General features: G+C 44.0%; 1 protein-coding gene across 1 annotated transcript; it reads right to left on the bottom strand.

Moving 5' to 3' along the window:
* Positions 1 to 6,818: 6,818 nt before the first annotated feature.
* On the bottom strand, positions 6,819 to 9,671 carry LOC125260908. Its single transcript, XM_048179411.1, has one exon. It carries the CDS (start codon positions 9,669 to 9,671, stop codon positions 6,819 to 6,821), a length of 2,853 nt encoding a protein of 950 aa, XP_048035368.1.
* Positions 9,672 to 15,451: the final 5,780 nt, after the last annotated feature.

Here is a 15,451-nt window from a genome sequence, read left to right as displayed (position 1 = left end):
CTGAGTGAAAATTGTTTCAAAAGTAAATTCTACCTTTTTTTAAGTGTAATACTTACTGTTCATACATCATTAAAAAGTATTATGCATTAAAAACAAAGCAAAATTGGGTGCTTTAATGTATTTTACTCTTTTGAGAATGAGTGATTTCTACCTATGGAGCCATATGACATGCAGGGGAAAAAAATAGTAGCTAAATCATGTGCACGCTTTACGTAATTGTTCCCTTGATTTATAAATCGTGCACATTATTTATTTTCGTTCCCTCGATTTACTAAATTGTGTGCATGTTTTACTAAGTCGTGCATGATTTACTTTTTTTTTCCTGTTTGTCATGTGCAGGGCTCAGTATCTACCACAGCATTTTAGACAAACATCTATTTTATTTTTTAGAAATAGTATTTAAAACAAATTTGATTCCTGTCATAATCTGTGTGTTTAGTTTCATTTTCATGTTTTCTCATCAATCACATGTTTCTGTTTGTTCTATTTTCTTGCCACTATCTGTTTCCATGTACATTCATTAACAATCACACCTGTTTGTATTAGCCTGGGTATTTAAGTTCTTCTTTAGTTCTCTGTCATTGTCCGGTATTGTTTGTGTGTGCGTGTTACATACGCTGTTATTGCCTTTGCTGTCTTGGATTATCCTTTGTTTATTAAACTGAACTTTGATTATTATTTATCTTCATCTTCCTTGGACCTAATACATAACAGAATTCCAGACCTGAATATAAAGATGGAATTTGCTGCAGTATTTTCTGCCCTCACCCAGGAAGGACTTTCTTTCATTGAATATTCGTTTCAATTTTGCCAGTTGCCCAGCGGATTACCTTCCATGATGAGACTCTAAAGTCTTTGTTTTGGATAGGGGCATATTACAACCACCTAGTAGACCTCCCAGACATTAAAGGGGACATGGAGGGAAGCTGTCCTCAAATGTCTGGTGAGCATTTACCCCCAACTGGAACTATCTGCCACGCAGCCAAGCCAAGAGCAAGACCCAGCACCCACGCTAAAGCCAGAAGCCACCATATCATCTGTCCCAGTAGGAGTATTGTTAAAGCTGGGCATTGATGAGTGGCTGATTGACTGGTAAAAGGAGATAGAGCTATCCCACCCTGCCCACCCACAAACATATTTTACTCCCAGTTCCTTCCTGTAGAGGTGTATGTTCATCACAGCTGGTCCTGTCTAGCACAAAGCCTCTGTCATTGGCCTATATGGAGATTGTGTTGTCATCACCAATCACACTCAACCTCTCTCTCACCTATTCTTCAACATCCAGCCAGTCCTTCAGCCCTGTCCTCACTGGTTCCTTTCAGCCCCTCATCTTTTACTGACACATTGCTGTGAGTTAAAGCCTCAGGTCCTGCGGTTGCTAGCTTCGGCAAGTAAAGTCCCCCGGCTTCACATCCAGCCACTGATGCCATCACTCCACCACAGCCTATCAACCTGTCGGCTCCCCTTTGGCTCATCCCTCCCTTGTTTCCACCAGAGACCTTTGGCCTTACGGCTTCACTGGGCTCCCTCATCCTGCCGGCTCCACCTTGGTTAGCCGTCACCCTGCCTACATCATGGACCTATGAACCTTCCACTCTTTCCACCCATTCGTCTTCAGCAGGCTCCTAGGTTCTCTGTCACACCGGCTCTACCGCAGTCCTCAGGCACACTGTCATCCTCGTACGCTCATAACCACGGCTCCGCCCAGGTCTCCAGTGCCATTGGAGTCGCTCAGTCCCATCTGGTCTTGGTCTGCTCCCTGGGCTCCACTACCATCGGATCAATTGCTGTCAGTTGTCACCCTGGTGTTGTCAGCCAAGATTCCACCATGGCTTTTTTTTTTTCTTTTTAATCCTAACCCCCGCACACCCAAGTTATGTGCCTGTTCTTATTAAAGTAGGAAGTGTGTCATGATGGAACAGTTTCCTCTAGACAGCCATGCATATCCTCTAAAGCACACAGGTCAACCGTATGCTCAAAGATACTAACATAGTCACTTCTTAAGTGATTCATGTACAGTTTGCACATTGGCACCAAATGATTTCTTACAATACCTGTGCCTGACACTCAGGCTCTGTTCACAGTATCACTTTGTAGGTAGCATGGTAACATCAAACTTTATTTGAATTAACTGCTTTAGAAGGAATCTATGTAGGTAGAACACACACACACACACACAAAAAGCTTAGGCTTGGGACAGAACTTGTATGTGTGAACTCACCCGATTCCTTAAATCCACAACTATTTTAGAGAAATACTAAAGCACACATTTAGTAGATTTTACAGAGGAGGCCGCACACATACATACATATGAGGTGAGAAGCTATGGATATGGAATTACAGTTTTTTACGATTGCTTAAGCACAATTTTAAAAACAAGGCTCATTTTGTCAAAACTACACACAATTCACAGATCCACACACACAAGTAGCAGAACACCTCAGTTATTTTGCAAAATGAAACACTTCATTCAAAACTTTACATTAAAGGGTTAGTTCACCCAAAAATGAAAATTCTGTCATTTATTACTTACCCTCATGCCTTTCCACACCCGTAAGGCCTTCGTTAATCTTCGGAACACAAATTAAGATATTTTAGTTGAAATCCAATGGCTCTGTGAGGCCTTCATAGGGAGCAATGACATTTCCTCTCTCAAGATCCATGAAGGTACTAAAAACATATTTAAATCAGTTTATGTGAGTACAGTGCTTCAATATTAATATTATAAAGTGATGAGAATATTTTTGGAGCGCCAAAAAAAACAAAATAATGACTTATTTAGTGATGGCCGATTTCAAAACAATGCTTCAGGAAGCATTGGAGCACAAATGAATCAGTGTATCGAATCTGCTATTCGGAGTGCCAAAGTCACGTGATTTCAGCCGTTGGCCGTTTGACGCGCGATCTGAATCATGATTCAATACACTGATTCATTGTGCTCCGATGCTTCATGAAGCAGTGTTTTGAAATCGGCCATCACTAAATAAGTCGTTATTTTGGTTTTTTTTGGCGCTACAAAAATATTCTTATCGCTTTATAATATTACAGTTTTTTCTGATTGCTTAAGCACATTTTTTGTAACTACTGGCTATTTTTGCAAAACTCTACACACAAATAAGAAAACCTTTCACCCAATTATCAAAACATTGTAGTTCTCTTGCAAAAGCGAACACAGCTAGATTAACTCTTCACACCTTCGTAAAAATGGTGTTTTCGTATCAAACAGTAAACACAAGCCATCATCTACTAAGCACACAATGTGCCAACTACACACTGATGGTATGAATACAAAACACATCTGGCATTTGCTTTCTCTGTGTACAGATGTCAATTTGAGGTCATACTTTTGTCATAGTGTCATGTAAACATACAAGGATCCAAACTTCAAGTATTGGTGTTTATTCACACTCATCAAAACCAAGACAAAGTCAGAACACAAAATAGTAATTTCACAAAAAAAAGAAAAAAAAAAAAGACAATCAGCCTACATCATGTCGTCTTTCTGGGTCCGGCCACAAAATTTCGTCCACATCGCATGCGATATCCTCCAGTCCAAGGCACCGGGGAAAATATCTCCTTGAATGCCGTATCCAGGCCTGACATGATGCCTGGTCAATATCTCCACATGCCTCCTCCATTGCCTGTAAAAGGGCTACCTGTTGATGAGGATGACGGTCGTACACTTTCCAGCACCAGGCAGAGAAGAACTCCTCGATGGGATTTAAGAATGGAGAGTATGGAGGGAGGTTGAGTGCCATGAAGGATGGGTGGTCTGTAAACCAGTTGCGGACCAAAGCAGCCCTATGGAAACTAACATTGTCCCATATGATGACATATCGGGTATGCTCTGGTCTCTGAACAGTGAGCATGTCATGTAAGGTGTCCAGGAATGCAATAATGTGTGCAGTGTTGTATGGGCCTATGGTTGCATGATGGTGAACAACACCATTTTGGCTTATAGCTGCACACATGGTTATGTTACCACCACGTTGTCCTGGGACATTGATGATGGCACGGTGTCCAATAATGTTCCTGCCACGTCTCCTGGTTTTACTGAGGTTAAAACCGGCCTCATCTACAAAAAGTAGCTCATGTCCCATGGCATCTGCTTCTAGTTCCATCACTCTCTGGACAAGACAAAACAAATGCAACACATCAGGCCCATGCACAGCACTACAGTATGCACTTCCAAATTCAGAACCAATGACACTATAACTTACCTGCACATAGTCATATCGCAGTTGCTTTACAGTTTCTGTGTTTCTCTCGAAAGGAACTCTGTAAATTTGCTTCATTCTTATTCTGTGGCGCGCAAGTACACGACTTAGTGCAGAAATGCTTACACTGTGTATATTTTGAAAGATGGTGTCATTATCAATTATGCGCTGCTGTATTTCGCGCAGTCTTATTGCATTATTGGCAATCACCATGTTCACTATATGGGTCTCTTGCTCTGGAGTGAACATTCTTCCTCTGCCCCCAACATGTGGACGTCTAGCAATTCTGTAAAGTAACAATTTCAGTATTTTTGCATGTATGGTACTGTTGTGTTTCTCATTAGAGTATGGCAGTGCTACAAAGTACTTACCGATTCTCATTTCGAAATGTCCTAATGATGCTTGCCACAGTTGTAGCGGCTTAAATTAGGCTGAACCCGTTGGCCAGCTTCCCTCAGGGTCATCCCATGGTTGATGACATGGTCCACTATTGTAGCTCTGATGTCATCAGTTATTCTATTTCTTACTCTTCTTACCCTTCCTCTTTCCCCTCCTCATCCTCTTCTTGCTCCTTGTCCTCTTCCTCTAACTTCCTCTAACCCTCTTGCTTCTTCACCTCCACGTCCTCTTCCTCCAACTTCTTCACCTCCACATCCTCTCCCTCGGCCTCCTCGGCCTCCTCTGATTCTCACTCTTCTCACTCTTACTGCTCCTTCCATTGTACTCCACACAGACAGCTTACCTGTGGCTTATTTATAGTGCTTAGGCTGATTGCAAAGTGAACTAATTATCTAAAACAGTTTTCACATGTGAAAGTGTGCCAGACAGTTGGCAAAATAGTGTTAATGATAGCCATACATGTGTATAATTTTGCTAGGAGTGTGTTGGAAATTTGGTAATTGAGTGTAAGAAGTGAGTTGTGTTTAAAGTTCTGCAAAAAGAGTGTTGTGCAGTGAATTGTGCCTACAGTTTTGCAAAGTGTGTGTTACAAAATTGCAAACTGAGTGCAAAGCAGTGTTTGTGCTTTTAGTTTTGCAAACTCAGTGAGTGGTTTTGCTATACGTATTAATAGTTTTAGAAATTGTGCTACAAGAATCACGATTAGCGCTTAAGCATTCAGAACTCTGTACTCACACAAATCAAACAACACTTCACCGAGTTTTCATTTTTGGGTGATCTAACCCATTAACTTAACAAAACGTCTCGGGTTACGTCTGTAACCCTGGTTCCCTGAATAAGGGAACGAGACGCTGCGTAAGCGCTTTGGGAACGCCTCTGCGTGTTACGTCTTGAAGCACTCGTGAAATCGAACCAATAGTGTGACGGGACGTCAGAGCGGGTGACGTCACGGACCAGGAAACTATAAAGCACCCTTGAGAACAAAGAACGCCAGCTTCTGAAATAGGGATGAAGCAGACGCTCACAGGCGTGCTGGGAGTATGGCTAAGCTACGCAGCGTCTCGTTCCCTTATTCAGGGAACCAGGGTTACAGACGTAACCCGAGACGTTCCCTTTCATGGGAACATCGACGCTGCGTAAGCGCTTTGGGAACGCTATCCCAACTAGGCCATAAGACCAAATGCATGTCTGTTATCTTTCAGGACGACAATACTGAGGACCCTGGAGTGGAGCCCAAATCAAGGTTATAAAACCTAATAAAGGTATGCTGAGACGACCACCCAGCAGCCTCACATATGTCATTGAGGGGAACCCCCGACACCAAAGCCTTTGAGGCAGCCATACCCCTGGTGGAATGTGCCCGGACAGCCAACGGAGAAGGCTGCCCGGAAGACTCGTAGGCAAGCGAGATGGCCTCGACCACCCACTTACTCATTCTCTGCTTGGACGCCGGACCTCCTTTGTTAGGAGATCCGTAACATACAAATAATTGTTCAGATTTTCGCCACAGGGCAGCTCTGTGGACGTAAGCGTCTAAAGCCCTCACTGGGCAGAGCAGATTTAGTGTTTCCTGATCCGCATTTGCAAAAGGTGGAGGACAAAAGGCCTGCAGCACAATCGGCCCCGGGACACTTGTAGGGACCTTGGGAATATACCCAGGTCTAGGATGCAGAAAAGCTTTGACCATTCCAGGTGCAAAGTCTAGACATGAAGGAGCAACGGATAATGCTTGTAAATCTCCAATTCTTTTGAGAGATGTTATGGCCAGAAGAAATATGGTTTTCAAAGTGAGAAACTTCTCAGACACTTTCTCCAAAGGTTCAAAGGGAGCCGCAGCTAACCCTTCCAACACAATGGCAAGGTCCCAGGACGGAGTTTTTGTGCGTACCACAGGCCTCAGCCTCTGAGTACCACGGAGAAAACGTATGACTAAAGGGTTTCTACCCACAGAAACGCCTTCTATTTTAGCGTGATAAGCAGAAATCGCTGCAATATATACCTTCAATGTAGAAGGGGTTAAACCATCCGAGAATTTTCCCTGGAGAAATTGCAGTACATGACTGATGGAGGAGTGGAACGGATCCACCTGTAGTCGGCTACACCAAGTAGCAAACAGCTTCCACTTATACGCATAAAGTTTTCTCGTGGATGGAGCTCTGGAGTGGAGAATGGTCTCTACAACCTCGGTTGAGAGACCGGATTCTATGAGCTCGGCCCCCTCAGGGGCCAGGCCCACAGTTTCCATATCTCCGGGCGGGGGTGAACTATTGAGCCGCCTGCTTGAGACAGAAGGTCCTGCCTGATCGGAATCTCCATGGGGGAGCCTTCTAAGAGGGATACTAGATCCGTGAACCATATCCGGGTCGGCCAGAACGGGGCTACCAATATTAGACGGACCCCGTCCCGTCGAACCCTCTCCAGAACTCCGGGGAGCAGAGCGATCGGGGGAAAAGCGTACAGACGCAGCCTCGGCCACGTCTGTACCATAGCATCCAGCCCCAGAGGGGCTGGATGGGTCAAAGAATACCACAACGGGCAATGAGACGTCTCTTTCGAGGCAAACAGGTCGACTTCTGCGCGACCGAAATTCTTCCATATCAGCTCCACCACCTCGGGGTGGAGCCTCCATTCCCCGGGCCTCGGCCCCTGCCTCGACAGGATGTCTGCCCCCACATTTTGATGTCCCGGGATATAAGCTGCTCTCAGAGAGAGAAATTTCCCCTGGGACCATAGGAGGATCTGATGTGATAATTTGCACAACTGGCGAGACCTCAGACCCCCCTGATGGTTGATATAGGAGACCACCGACATGTTGTCTGTACGAACTAACACGTGATGGCCCCTCAGGTCTGGGAGGAAGTATTTGAGTGCTCGAAATACCGCCATCATCTCCAGCTGATTTATATGCCAGGAACGATGATGGTCCCCCCAAAGACCCTGAGCTGAGCGACCACTCATGATCGCCCCCCAGCCTGTGAGAGACGCATCCGTCGTTAGCATTTTGCGACGACAAGGAGCCCCCAACACAGGACCTTGGGACAGAAACCAGGGTTTCTTCCATACTGCCAAGGCGCGAAGGCATCGCCGCGTGACCTTGATTGTGCGAAAAGGATTTCCCCTCGGAGAAAACCCCCTGGTTCTGAGCCACCACTGCAACGGTCTCATGTGCAGCAGACCAAAAGGTATCACGTTGGAAGCGGCTGCCATCAGACCTAACAGTTTCTGAAACTGTTTTACAGTGAGTGACTGGCCTAATTTCACCCCTTTCACGGTTGAGAGAATAGAATTCACCCGGGCAGGAGACAGATGTGCCTGCATCGTCGTGGAATTCCAAACTACCCCTAGATAGCTGGTAGTTTGAGCTGGAAGAAGCACACTCTTCTTGGTATTGAGTCTCAACCCTAACCTTCTCATGTGTGACAGAACTACATCTCGATGTTGAACTGCCTGTTGCTCTGATTGAGCCAGAATCAACCAGTCGTCGATATAATTCAGCACGCGGATGCCCTGGAGTCTCAGCGGAGCCAGAGCCGCATCCACGCACTTTGTGAAGGTGCGGGGTGAAAGAGATAGGCCGAACGGAAGAACCTTGTATTGGTAAGCTTCGCCCCCGAAAGCGAACCTGAGGAACTTCCAATGTGAAGGATGGATTGACACATGAAAGTACGCGTCTTTCAGATCTATTGTCACGAACCAGTCCTCGGACCTGATCTGTGTGGTGATCTGTCTGAGTGTAAGCATCTTGAACTTGAGCTTTTGTACTGAGCGATTTAACATGCGTAAATCTAGAATAGGACGCAATCCTCCATCCTTCTTCGGAACTATGAAGTAGCGGCTGTAAAACCCTGACTGTTTGCCGGGAGGAGGAACCCTCTCTATAGCTCCTTTTTGCAAAAGTGTCATAACTTCTTGTTCCATGACCAGAGACTGCTGGGGGCCCACCACTGTAGGGAGGACCCCGTTGAACTGGGGCGGGCGAGACCCGAATTGTATTTTGTAACCCTTTTCTATCATCTGCAGTACCCACTGAGAAATATTGGGAAGACGTTTCCACTCTTCCAGAAATTCTACTAAGGGAACCAACCTCTCGAGGCTGGTCTCTGGTGTTTTTTGAGCACTTGGCTCGACGCCCTGGAGCGGCGCACCGGCAGGGAGGAGTCGAATCAAGCGCTGACCGGCCCTCCTCAGAGGGTCGGTGGGGACCGCTGCGCCCCGTAACGCACGAGACGGCGGGGTTGGCAGAACGGCCCCCTGAGGGCGCCGAAGAGGGGTTAGTATTATAGATTTTAATTTTACAAGACCCTCTCCGGAGGGGGCTGCCCTCAGAAGTCCTGAACCCCTGACGTCAGGACTTCTTCGAAGCCTTCCTCGCGATAATGACAGTCCGCAGATCTGTCTTACCCCTGGAAGGCTTCGCTTGCGTTGCCCTCCCCGGTCCCCAAGATCTTTGCGGGGGAGCACGGGTGGCAACACTTTGTTTCTGTTGCGCTCTATGCGCAGTAGAGGAGCTTGTAGATGGCCGAGGCTGCTCCCGCTCAGCAGCCTCGGCAGAGCGGCGAGGGAGGAACTTTTGGAAGGCCGCCGACTGTCTTTTTGCCTCCTGGAACCTCTCGACGACAGATGTAACGAGTCGCCGAAGAGGCCCAGGGGAGACACAGGTGCATCCAGAAGCACAGACTTATCTCGCTCTTTTATATCTGATAAGTTGAGCCATAAATGTCTCTCCGTGGCCACCAGGGCTGCCATAGAGCGGCCTATTGATTTTGCCGTCTCCTTGGTGGCCCGGAGAGATAAGTCGGTAGCCTTCCTGAGCTCTTGGATAGTTTCAAAAGTCGCCTCGCCACTCTCGTCTATCTCCCCCAGCAGGTCGGCTTGATATGCCTGGAGGATGGCCATAGTGTGGAGACATGAGGCCGCCTGACCTGCTGAGGCATAAGCCCTGCCCACCAGCGCTGATGTTGTACGCAGGGGTCTGGTGGGCAAAGTCGGGGATTTTAGGGACGATGCTGTCTCAGGCGAGAGATAGCTCGCGAGCGTCTCCTCGACCTGAGGCATCGCCCCATAACCGTGCTGTTTACCTCCTACTATATTACTATATAGAGTGGTTTGTGGGTTGTAAACACGAAATTGTGCTGGCTTGTGCCACGATCTCGACACCTCGGTGTGGAGATCATGGAAAAACGGCAATCCCCGGGGCTGAGGCTGTGATCGGGCGGGGAGAAAGCGCTCATCCAGTTTGCTTTTTGTGTTTGCGCTTCTGGTCTTTCTTCTGGCCATTCAATTTTTTTAACTTTGCCACCGCCCGAGTCACAACATCTAAAAGCTCCTCATGAGCTGGAGATGAGGATGGCGGGTCCTCCTCTCCAGCCCCGACGCTCGCTACATCCATCTCCTCGGAGCTGGATAAGTGAAGCGCCGGTGCAGGTGTCTCTACCCTGGGGGAAGAAACCGCAGCGCGTGCTTCCGCAGCCAGGGGAGAGACACTGGGGTCTGGCGGGTGAAGGGCCGAGATAGGGCAGGACCCGTCTCTAGCCCCTCCGCCAGATCCATCTGTGAACCCCAGGACCGAAGCCGCCGCTGTGCCTCGGCAGCAGCGGGACCCGAACCCTGGGGGAACACTCGCCGCGGCGCCCTCTTTATGCTTGTCAAAGAACGCGCGGCGTGAGCGGAGTGTACGGAGCGTCAGTTTTTCACAATGTACACAGACAGCTCCCTCGAGAGCTGCCTGTGCATGCTCCACTCCCAAACAAGCAACGCACATCTCGTGTGTATCCCCGCCCGTGATGAAGCGAGGGCAGGGATGAACGCACTTAACAAACTGTTGCTTGCTTGAACTCGCCATTGTGTCTCACAATATATATATATATATTATATGTGCTTTGGTGACTAAAATACTCTTGTCCTCAGACGAAGAGATATTTTGTTTGCTGTGTAGATATATAAAGGGACAGACAACACCAAATAAGACACACGATAACACAGAGCGCTGCTGAAGACACAGAAGCTGGCGTTCTTTGTTCTCAGGGGTGCTTTATAGTTTCCTGGTCCGTGACGTCACCCGCTCTGACGTCCCGTCACACTATTGGTTCGATTTCACGAGTGCTTCAAGACGTAACACGCAGAGGCGTTCCCAAAGCGCTTACGCAGCGTCGATGTTCCCATGAAAGGGAACCCAACTTTGACACCGTATGGAACACACATGGTTCATATATTCTGATTCTGTTTGATTCATTTACACACTGCTGTGCTCAACCTTAAACACTTGTAACTTTTATACTTTTCTAATGATATAGATTGGGTTTTATTTTTTTCAGAGATATTGTTAGAGTAATGCACATGAATATATTAGCAAAAAAACAAACAAACAAAAAAACACACAAGATCAGTACTGCATATTGATGAAAATATTTATCTCTCACCACATTGTAAAACCATTCAATACATCAATGCCTTTCCAAAGGTTACATTTTGCACTGAAAATCAGAACATATTCTAAATACATTATAGTACACAAACAAAAACTCTTTGGAGACAAAGCAAAAGCATTATTTTAAATAAAAAATAGAAAAAACACCTAAGCATCATCTCTTGGCCTAGCTGGATCTGGCCATAGCACTTCATCCACATCACAGGCGTTGTCCTCTCACGTAAGACAGTGAGGGAAGAATCTTCTTGAATGGCGAATCCATATTTGCACAGGCCCTGCATCAATTAGGTCACACCTTCTCCATGGCTTGAATGAGGCACATAGGGCTGGAGATTGTAAACCTTCCATGCCAAAAAACAAAACTCCTCAGTGGGTTTAAGGGACAGTATATCCATTTGGTCTTCGTCTGTGACGATTTTGTGCAGTCTGTCTAAAATGTCAATATGTGGCCGTGTTGTAAGGGCCTAAGTGGGCATGCTGGTGGAGGACCACATTCTGCGTGATTGCAACATTCATTGTGATGTTACCACCACGTTGTCCCGGGATATTCAAAATAGCTCTGTCTGTGGCCATGCAACATTGCCTTCCATTTTGTTGAAGATACATAAACTCACCTTTTTTCTTTTTATAGTACTTGCACCTGTTTGTTGAGTTTAAAGTTAAGCACCTAAGTGTCTGCACACCTGACGGCTTTGTTTGATCAATTGGTTTATATGGGTGGTATTTTGGACAGCAGTGTCTTGAAATGGCAAAGAAGTGACATTATGTTAGATTTCTGTGTCTAATGTAGAGAAGTGTGTTTAGTGTTGTGCAAAACAATGTGTGTAGTGTTTTGCAAAAAAGTGTGAGTCTGAGAATGTGCTTATAGTTGTGCAAATCTGGGCTAAGGTTTTGCTCCCTGAGTGTAAGGTTTCAGTAACTGTGTGTTATTTTTAATTTTTTGTGTGTAAGCAATCGTAAAAAACTGTAACACTACAATACTACTAAAATACAGAGTTAACATGTTAAATTATGTATGACTTTCCAAATTATGTAATACTTTGAAGTCCACAAACACTTCCTTTTTCCTGTCTTGTCATTAATAGTGTGGGTCTATGTATTAAAAAAAGATAATTAAGAGACACACAAAGGCAACAAGGGGTGGCATAATGGCTTTCCAAACCACAGAGAACAACTCCTGCTAAACAGACATAATGACATCAGAGCAGATATAATGACATATTTATGACACCACTTATTATTCTCACAACTCTGTATGCCACTTACTCTGTTTTTACTGGCACTCAGTGGCTCCCTGCAGCTCCAAACACTGCAAGAACAACTTCGGAGCGACCCTGTGGTGAGCAATGTGCAGCTTTCATTACCAGATCAAGAGTTGTTCTGTCACTGAGGTACATTACCTCACAGAACTTGACAGACACACTCAGAGATTGAAGATAGTTTTGATTGGATCTTAGAGTTTGACCATTTATTACTTACAAAAGCCAATGATATGGGCAGATCTGGCTAGCTCAGAAATGACTCACCTGAATCAATATGTGGCAGAGGCCTGATGAATGCATGATGCAATGACAGGTCAACTAACAGAATGAAGATATTGTGAATTATTAAATTAACCATGAATTATTAAATTAAGTAGTGACAATAGTGAAAATAAGCTTTTGCTCTATATCTCTCCTTTTTATCTTTATATCTTTTTTGTTGTTGTTGAAAAGTCATATTTCTTTGACTGTGTGTTATAATTTCAGTTGATATCAGACATCCTGAAAAACAATGTTAGTGGTATATTGTAATATAATGGAATATTCGTTTTATATAATGAAATATGGAATGGAATATAATACAAAATATATAATGGAATATAATATATAATATATAATGGAAGTAATTTGAAGAAATTAAACAGCTAAAGGTAGATTTTAGGAAAAATAAATCCATGCATCATAAAAAATAAATAAATAAATAAAGCACATTTTCTTCAATAATTTCAACAGAAAAAAAATTATACTGCATATGAGTTTGGAATGACATGAGGGTGAGTAAATAATGTCACAAATACTACTAAAATACACAGATTACTCCATTCTTCTTTGTGACATAGTACTCAAAACATGACTATGAAAATACAAATAAAAATATGTGAGGCAGATACAGAGATGCTCTTCTGAGACACTCTTCATAGCGGCCCAGTTCACATTTGACCACAACCTTACTTATTAGCTGAAGAGACCCTCAATAACACGGCAGGCAAGCAGCTGTTGTTCCGGACAGCAAGGGAGTTAATCAATTAAATGCTGCCCTCAAGAAAAATCTCAAGTGTAAATAGTGTACATTTAGCAATTGTGTATGGGAGCTAATGCAACTATAAACACACCTTCTGTTAAATTCCATTGCACTCTGACTAGTTCCTAGTTCATCATTATAGCAATGCCTTGCATAATCGAAGAACGAACTGGTGTGGCTGGTAAACACCTTCAAAATTCCATTGGTCCGTGGCAATTTTGTGCAATAGGTAGGTGTGGCTCTGAGGCTCTGCCTTCATAGATATGGAATCTTCTCACTTTTGTTCAGTCCATCGAGGTCAGACATCCGCAAGTAAAAACATAAACACACTGGAGAGCTGCTTTATAGTAGAAATTGAAGTTGTAATTCTAATTGAAATGACACTGACACTGGTTTTTTCATGTTTAATACTGTAAATCTGCTTGCTTTAAAGCAATCTATTGTATAAAGTACTTTATAAATAATGATGTAACGACTTGACTGGAGTGCTGAATTGAAGAGCTTGTTCAAACATATTGCTATGAAAAGATTTCAATTTTCTCACTACTGGCATTTTTATTTACAGTACACTGTTATTTACAATAACATTTTACCCCTAAGTGAAATAAAAAAGAACTTCACGGGGAATATATCAGGGCCTTTAGTTTCTTTACAGTGACACGCTTGAGTTTTTGATGCCTCTGGAGTGAGAACGGGTTGTTTAATTCTTTGCTTGTTGTGCAAAATGTGACCTTTGTCACATGAAAAAAAACAAACAAACAAACAAACAAAAAAAAACAGCAAAACTTGACACAACGACATCTTTCTGGATATTAGAACCGCATGCTGTGCCATAGACCAAAAATGTTAAAATAGCATAGATGGAATCCAAGATCATGTCCTTTGTGAAACTTGCTAACCTTATAAGTGACTGACATAACTCATTTAAAACACTGCTAAAGTAGCAACTCTGTCTGAAAATCAAATAACAATACTCACATTAAGACCATGTGAGACTCTCAATTCAGAATTGATCCCCATACAGTATCATGCTGCTATAAGCTAACAGAGGGTTACACTTTATTTTGAAGGTGCCCTTTAGACATTCTGTTGACTAAGTAATGTTGTACCTACATGTCAATTAACTCTCATTTGAGTATCAGCTGAGGCTTCATAAACTAGGGGTAGGGTTAGTAGAATAGCGGGTTAGGCACAGTAGAATAAGTTGACATGTACTGGCAAAGTTACCTATAAAATGTCTGTTGGGGGAGCATCAAAATAAAGTGTTAGTAGATATTAACCAGACAGTCTACTGACACTCTACTAATAGCTATTTAGAGTTAGTTGACATGTAGTTGCAACATTACTTACTGTCACAGTTCCCATCTGCTCTGGACTCCATTTCCCATAATCCTCCATGGCAATCACCTGCACTCACTCCACCACTCAATCATCACTCACACCTGCAAGCCATCCACTCATCACCACTTCTATACTTATGCGCACCACTCACCTCCCTTAGTTGTCTGTTCTCGTTTGTACAAGGGCTTAGTTACTTATTTCTCATTTCTCCTAAGATACGCACTGTCTCCACTCTTGTGTGTTTCCCTCGTCCTCCTGTGGCTTTGTTTATGTGTATGTCTCATGATTACCAGGATTCCTCCATCCAGCTCTACAACCTTCTTCATTCCACGATCTCCACTCCTACAAGACAAAGGACTGTTTCAGTATTCATATTATCATCCGTAAAAGACTCATTCTGCTATCCACTTACCTGCACTACTGTTTTTATCTGCTGTATGTTTAATAAATACCACCTACCTGCCTTCCTGCTGTCTCCCGACTCCTCTGTCCGTAACACTTACTGTATACTCAACAGAATGTCTATAGGGGATGTCTAAACCTAATAGCAATGTGCTACCCTAACAGGCATTAAAAATATATAACACAAAAAAGTATATTTTATTTGCATGAAATATTTTGATACATTTTGGTTGTATTCATACATTTACATTCTGTTCACTATCTTAGTTTAGCTTTTTTCAGAGAGCTCGTCATAATGCATTCTGAAATGGCATTCTCTGCAAAGGATAATACAATGCTGTCTGTCTCATAGGCAGCTCACTAGACATTGTAAAAGAGTTGC

This window comes from Megalobrama amblycephala, unplaced genomic scaffold (assembly GCF_018812025.1).
Source record: "Megalobrama amblycephala isolate DHTTF-2021 unplaced genomic scaffold, ASM1881202v1 scaffold199, whole genome shotgun sequence".
Classification (NCBI taxonomy): domain Eukaryota; kingdom Metazoa; phylum Chordata; class Actinopteri; order Cypriniformes; family Xenocyprididae; genus Megalobrama; species Megalobrama amblycephala.
The sequence above is the reverse complement of the archived record's forward strand: the minus strand, read 5'-3'. Positions and strand labels throughout refer to the sequence as shown.